At 42.3% G+C, this 7975-nt stretch overlaps 1 protein-coding gene across 1 annotated transcript; it reads right to left on the minus strand.

The window, feature by feature from the left end:
• Window positions 1-1857: 1857 nt before the first annotated feature.
• Window positions 1858-7119, minus strand: slc34a2b (solute carrier family 34 member 2b). The gene is made up of 12 exons (XM_069698953.1): window positions 7074-7119; window positions 6811-6942; window positions 6589-6717; window positions 6221-6364; window positions 5574-5685; window positions 5277-5472; window positions 5092-5187; window positions 4753-4864; window positions 4041-4208; window positions 3619-3735; window positions 3408-3532; window positions 1858-2403 (listed from the first exon to the last, which is right to left on the minus strand). Exons 1-12 carry the CDS (start codon window positions 7117-7119, stop codon window positions 1858-1860), a joined length of 1923 nt encoding a protein of 640 aa, XP_069555054.1.
• Window positions 7120-7975: the final 856 nt, after the last annotated feature.

Consider the following 7975-nt stretch of genomic DNA (forward strand, 5'->3'; position numbering starts at 1 on the left):
CTTTACCTGAACTCGAGAATCTAACTCTGATAACAGACAGACTACTTCTCAACCAGCTGGATGGCACATGGATTCTAACTTCCCGTGTTCATTACTCTGCTTTCAGTGGGATTTCAAATGGCGCTCGTACAGCAGTGAAGCACTTGTTGTTGACGAAATATGATGAAATATCTGGACCTAATTATCGGTTTTATGTAACAAATGCAGTCACTACATTGTCACACTGTTTAACTTTAATATGACAAAAACACAAAGCACTGACAGTTGGGTGACTATCACATAAATATTGGATGTGTGTTGTTTCTATGATTATATTAATGCTACAGTACTTCTGAAATTATTAATGTAACGTGCCATCATTGTCCACTGCATCAACAAGTTACACCTAGTGATTATTATTAATCACTAAATAATAAATACAACAATAAAACACATGGCTAAAGTCTCCATTTTAATCTAGATGTCCTGTACTTGAGGTCCACTCATGCTCCATAACCTCATAAACACAAGAGGAGCAGCGTTCAGGCGCAGCAACGTGGCTGCTGGTGTGGGAAGAGGAGAACATACTTTAATTGGGTTCTCGAGGTCAGAGGACTACAATATATGCAGGAGCCTTACTGACTGATTTCAGCTCATACTGTGTGATTGTTACCTCACCCCTACATACTACAAATGGCATTTAAGTTCCGGTCAACAGTTTGATTATGTTACTATAATTGTTTTGTAGTGAAACTTTCTTTTGTGTTTCAATCTGAAATCCCTTGCTGTTCAAAGGCAAATTGGATATGAAAGCTGGAATCTGTTTGCTACAGAAAGCTTTTTTTTTTTTTTTTTTTTTAACACAACTAAAGTGAATCTTCTGATCTATCATGTGAAACACATCCATAATCTGCAATAGCTGAGCTGAATATCAGATAAACTTATTAAAATGGATTTATTACCAAGTACATAGGCCTTATGTAGTAGTTCGTAACAATTCAAAATCTAAAAGATTAGAGAAAAACAAATCATAAAAAGTGAGAAAAATACAATTAACACTAAAGACAGGTAAATAAGATAGGTTAAATAAAATTTCAAAGTAAAGTAAAGAATTATGTGGCACTTGAATTTACATATCAGCGTAACATATCAGAAACTATGAATAACTGAGTTATATGTTGAGTTATCAACATATATGATGGAACTAGATAGATAACAAGACTGGGTCAAAATATAGGCTGGCTTGTGTTATGAAACACTAGAGGGGTTTTAATTTAAAATTATTACTTTTAATTTGAAATGTATACAGGAATTTGTGGCATTTGTGATGTAACTTTATCACTCAGTCAGTCAGTGGCCATGCTGTTGCGTCCAATGAAAAAAGGACAAGACTGCCATTTTGAAAATAGCAATTTTTTTTATTTACAAATATTTTATAGTCTTAAATACTGAAGAATAACATAACATATGTTAATGACATTTTAAGTGCTACATCACACATTTGAAGATGAAATGTTCAAATTTGAAAATAAAACCGAAGGCGCCTCCAACATATGATATATGATATAAAAATAAGTCATGACATTTGGATCCACCCATAGTTAAGTCATAGCAGACAGTGAGTCAAAACAATAAATTGAAAACATCATATGCTGGGCAACAGTAAGTTCATAATATGTGCAACACTGGTGTTCATATTCTCCTGATAGTGGTGATCGACAGTGTTTACTACAGTGCTTAGTGTATCATAAAGAGGAATCAAAATCATACCACAGCCTGAAAAGTGATGAACCAGTGTATTACAAATACATTATTGTATTTAGAATTGCTTATAGATACAAATTTAACTTAATAATAATAATAATAATAATAATAATATTAAAGATGTGTTGATTTGACAACCTTGGTATCTTCATCGTTGGACATGGCCGGGTTGTCGTACATCTCCAGACTCTTCCTGCTGTTCCTTGTGATCTTTTCATCCTCATTTTGTTTTTGGCAGCACCTGCAGCATTTACAGAAGCAGCAGCAATATCTGCCGCAGAAGCCCAACGACGCGGTCACCACTGTGTCCCACGGCGCCATGGAGCGCAGCGGCCGGGGCACAAAGTTCCAGTTGCGGAGGACCTTGGGCAGGTAGCGCGGACAGCGAGACTGCATCATGTTGACAATGATCACAAAGATAGCCAACGCAACGATGGGAACACCGACACCGACCAGGACCTGCCAGCCAGCCAACGAAAGGCCTAATATCGACAGAGGGAGAACCAAGAAGCAGAGGAAGAGGTAGAAGGCAGCAAACCAGCGGTATTTGGCCGTTCGGTTCCCCAGACCTCTGGCCAACCTGATGGGCACCCGCGTGAAGGGGATTGGGTACCACAGTAGGATGCCCATGATGTTGAAGAAGAAATGGCAAAGTGCAATCTAGAGAAAAAAACACAAAAAATATCACATTCAAATGACGCTATTACTGTTAAATATGAAAGAAATTGTGGGAAAACAACAACAGTGTTCAGCAAAGCTAGCAGCGCTCTCAGAGCCTCTTAGGGGCTAAAAGCTAACATGCTCTCATGTTGATGCCTTACCACATTAACTGTTGTCATTTAACGTGTCGGACATATTTGCTATTTTGCAGTGAACACGACATACAACTGAGACTGGGAATGTCACTAATTTTGCAGGTATTTGGTCATAAACAAAAGTACTGTAATAACGAGATTTCACCTGATGGTTGCGATAGATTTTTACATAATAATGTGGAGAGTATAACAAGCAATCAAAGGTATCGTTTTGAACAACAGGTTTATGTTAAGATTCTTCTCCTGTCTGGCACTGAAGTGATATTTTGATTTGTTATTTGGATGAATGTATCTCTATTGGGATAGACATTATTACAATGCATCCTCTGGGGACCATGAATGTTTGTGTAAAAATTCACGACAAACCAACAGATTAGTTGATATATTGCACTAAAAACCAAAACCGTCAACCTCATAGTGGTGCAAGATAAAATATCACCACAGTCCAAAGGATAGATCCTGTGGGGACCATGAATGTTGGTGTAAAAATTCATAACAATCCATCAAAGTATTGTTGTAGCTGATGTTGAGATAAAACTCCAATATGTCCACCTCATAGTAGAGCTTGATGGAATATAATTAAATCTAAAGGATTCATCCTCTGGAGACTGTGATTGTCTGTACAAAAATTCAAGGTAATACATTCAAAATACTGTAGTCGTTGATATGTTGCATTAAAAACCCAAAATGTCAACCTAATAATAGTGATAGAGGACATATCATCAATATCTAAAGCGATTCATCCTCTGGGGACCATGATGGTCCGTAGCAAAGTTCACCTCAGTCTGTGCAGTAGTTGTAGAGATATTTCAGTCTAAGGTGCCAGCATGGCTGTAAGCAACATCTTACCTGGAGGGAGTTGGGCAGTGTTTCTCCGGGGCTAGCCATAGCAGCGAGTATAGCAGTGGTTGTTGTACCAATATTTGACCCCAGAGTCAGAGGATATGCTCTCTCAAGGCTGATGACACCAATACCTGGTGAATGAAGATTTACAAGATATGTGTCGGTGTAAATTTTAACTAAATCAAATAGTGAAATCAGTGTGATAATGATGACTTACCGACAAGAGGTGTTATAGCCGAGGTGAAGACAGAGCTACTCTGAACAATGAAGGTCATCCCTGCTCCCACGACGATCGCAATATATCCAGTGACCCAAGCGAAGGGGAAGGGGAAGTCTGTAGTCAAACAGAAACACAAGGGGTGAGCAATAAACCCTTTGAAGTGAGCACGGTGTGATTGCACACATATCACCCGCATGACCTGAGCAAACGATTTCTCTCAAAACAGTGTTTGTGCCTGAGCTTTCTCCATCACACAGCAGGGATGCTTGACCTGGAGGTGAGCCGCAAGCCACAGGGAGGCTGTACCTGTTTTGCTCATCGAGCGTCCCCAATGAAACAGGTGAGCTGACTATCAAGCAGGCTGGACCGAGCACGAGGAGGAGGCACCCCATTTGTTTTTTTTGGTTTGGGTTTTGTACCTGTGTTGAGCACCTTCTTGATGACCACAGCCACCTGCCCCTTCAGCATGGAGTTCAGCAGCTTGACGATGAGGATGAGGCAGGTGCAGAGGATGAGCAGAGACAGAGCGAGGAGGATGAGGCCCACGGCCAGGTCGGGCAGCTTCACATTCACAAAGAGGTGTTTGCCTGCAATGGACGGTCGAAGAGATGATTGGCACTGTAGACTTGGATTATGTAAGATTGTTTATGATAAATGGCGCTTAAAACAAAACAAAATACCATTTTGTAGGTTCATTGTAATTGTAAAACAAGCTGAGGGTGGTATATCAGTCGAGGTCAGTTTCTGATTTTAATAAAGTAAAAAAATTAAAGAGTATTTCTATTTACAAAACTAAGCACCTAATGATTTAATTTGGGGCATAATAATTTGAAGAAGTGATCCATTTTACGGTCATGTGGCACTCAGGTACTTCAGCGAGACGCCATGAATGGACCTATTGAGCAGGTAGACGGGTCAGGGGTGGGTATGAGCTGAGTCACTGTAACATCTCAAAGGTAGTCATTGTCCCGACATCAGACGGTCTGGATGAAGGAGCTTGTTGTGGCCAAATGGCTCTCTCATATTTCACAGAGCCATAGTGGATCAGGTAATCCTAAATGCTCGGTAAATGATCCCCCCCCCCACCCCTCCCCCTCCCTAAAAAAAAACAGGCATTGGAAGCACGCTTACATTTCTCCTGGTAATCGGTCCAAGTCGTGTTCATCTGGGTCCAGGTCAGGTTTCCGTTCTCCCAGCAGACGGCACCGGGAGCGCAGCTCTCCACCGTCTCATTCCAGAAAGTCTGAGAGAGAGAGAGAGAAAGAAACAGCTTTAGATACAAAAGAAAGAGACGACACAGTAAATAATGCAGCTACAGATGACGGCACACTTTTTTAGAAAGTATGATCTAACAAAGGAATCACTGCGGTCACAATGTGAGAAGGACACACATTAAGAGAAAAGAGTGGTTTGTTTACTGCTCTAACTCATCATTTTATGCATGTGATGCAGCTCTTGTTGATTTCTCACCGTGTTGCTCTTCTTTTTGCACCATACTTTGATCAGACTCTTGTTTCTGGCCTCCGGGTCACCAGTGGCAATACCCGTGATGACAGATTTGTCCAGCTGAAAGAAGACACTTCATTTAGGAAAAAAAAAAAAAGGCATTTCTTCTTCATATTGATGTTGCATCTCCTTTATGGCGTTGTTGTTACCTGGATGATGGAGCTGGTGAGGGGGTCTGTGATGACGTTGAGCAGGTCGGGGGCGTCCTCTCCCGTCTGGATGTTGAACGAGTCGATCATGACGGAGGTGAGTTTGTACAGGACGCCTGTGGCCACTTCCAGCGGCAGGAGAATCAGCACTGACAGCCAGTTGAAGAAGTCGTGGACCGTGGCGCCTGCGAACGCCCTGGAGGTGCAGGAACACACAACATGAACACGTACCAGACACTATTGGCAGAGTTCCTATTATTTTTCTCTGCACGTTTATCATGACACGCTTTGGTTTACCTGCGGAACTCATTTCGGTCTCCTGCCTGCATCATGGCCACGATAGTGTTGGTGACAGATGTCCCAATATTGGCTCCCATGATGATGGGCACTGCAGACTGGACATCCAGCACTGAGGGACAGAAGATGTATTGCAGTTATGAATAATAAACTAGAGCCACAGCTATAAGGCAGCCATTTAGATGACTGATAGGTCTGAAAACACACTTTCTGGTGCTACTTGGACACGTCTTCAGTGATGAACCCGGGGTCATAGGGTCTTACAGGTCTTTCATCATCAGACATCTTAAACATTGCTCAACAGATCGCCCCTCTGGATCCACAGCCACCGAGAGGCCTTTTCAGCAGCCTCCAGGATGTCTTGGAGGCTGCTGAAAAGGCCGAAAAGATTAATGGTTTCGGGAATTTTTTCAAACATTTCCTGGTTCCAGCTCCTCTCTTTGTCTTATATGATAGTAAACTGAGTATCTTTTGGTCTTTGGACCCCATAAAATGTCCGTTAGGGGGACTGGTTAGAGTTGCAACCACCAACCAATGCATGCATCTTCCATGTGGCTGCATGTGTGTGTGTGTGTGTGTGTGTGTGTGTGTGTGTGTGTGTGTGTGTGTGTGTGTGTGTGTGTGTGTGTGTGTGTGTGTCTACTTACATCCAGAGGACACCATGCTGACCACAATGGAGGAGGAGGTGCTGGAGCTCTGTACCAGCACTGTGACTAACACACCGATCACCAGACCAGCCACAGGGTTGGACAACACAACATTGTCCTGGAAGATGTCACCAGCAACTTTGCCTACACACACACACACACACACACACACACACACACACACACACACACACACACACACACACACACACACACACACACACACACACACACACACACACACACACACACACACACCCTCAGGTCAAAAAACACTCCATACACATTACATAAGCCCATCGTAGGACCTGAAATTATCTAGTAAATTAAGAGGAACAGAGAAATGGCTCATCGTGTTCTGTTTTTACCTCCGACCAGCTGGAAAGCCGAGCTGAGAACATCCAGCGAGCAAATAAACAGGTAGAGAAGTCCGAGAAGCAGAACAAACTTCACAATACCGGTCAGCACACTCATAATCTTTCCTTTTGTGTCCAGGTCTGCAGGAAGAAAACACACAGTACTGAATCAGAGTCAGGTTTTGTGAAGGCATCAGCGCTGCATAGGCCACTAAGAAAGGCGAGCTGTCTCACCTGACCACTTGATCCCAGTGTCTTTGAGCTCATGGAGATCCCAGGGATCGTCTGCATCTGGGTCCTCATTCACCAGGTCCACCGTGGAGTAAGCCGGCAGGATGGACTCATCTTTAGCTATAGTGTTGTCATCTAACGGAGGGCCGGAAGGAGAGAGCGTTGGAGGAAAAAAAGTAGCAACAACAGTCTAAAGTAGCAACAACAGTCTAAAGTAGCAACAACAGTCTAAAGAGGTTTTAAGTATCCAAGAGGAAAAGACATACCAAGAGTGGGGGAGGAATCCGTCCCCACTTCTGGTCTGGGAGCCATCACTATCAGGGAAACACAGAGAAGTTACAATAATATAATCAACTCATACAACATATGGAATTTAATTAAAAGATGTAGTAAAGTTGTTTTTTGTTATTTTATTGAGAGCAAAAGATGATGTTGAAATGTCGGTGTCTTGCCTGTGTTTTTAACCTTTTCAAAATAAAATGACTGCTCCAATATCATATAATACACTTTGATATCTACTAACCTGCTGTGTAATAGTCCAGATAGTAAAAGATGAAACTCAATATTTAAAATTTCAAAGATGATTGACGTCTTAAAAAGCGCACAAAATAAAAGAAACACAATCTTATCACTGTTACCGATCTCAGAAATTTAAAAAAATTAAAAAAGGAATACAAATCGATGCAAAGAGCAGCCTTTTTACACGCAGGTTCATCTCACGCTCCCTGAATCATCCATGTACATATTTCTAACAAATATTTCTACTATAACTCCATCAGTTTCACATGGGAATATGTGTGGCCATGTGCGGACAGGAGTGATAGGCGGTGTACGCACCTGCTTGAGTGTCCGGAGCTCTGAGCAGGCAGCAGGGGAGGCTTCACCTGGGTTACCTGTTGCTCACTCCCCGGCTGGTAGCTGCTTTTATAGCGCTGAGACGCGCGCACACCCGCTGCTCTCAGCGCAAAGGTCTCGCACACATGTGCAGAGTACAAGTGTCTGTGTGGTGCATCTGCATGTGTGGGTGGGTGGGTGGAGGGGAGGGGGGGAGCGCGCTGAGTGATCAACACAGTGAGACATGACTTGATAGATTGTGAGAGAGAAGTTAAAAAATAGAGCTGAATTGGGGAAATATGGGAAAAGTTTATTCTACTTTTTCTTTCCTTTT

Source organism: Brachyistius frenatus, unplaced genomic scaffold, assembly GCF_029030835.1.
Source record: "Brachyistius frenatus isolate BFR_SWC_R1_liver_20210118 unplaced genomic scaffold, ASM2903083v1 Contig_29, whole genome shotgun sequence".
Classification (NCBI taxonomy): domain Eukaryota; kingdom Metazoa; phylum Chordata; class Actinopteri; family Embiotocidae; genus Brachyistius; species Brachyistius frenatus.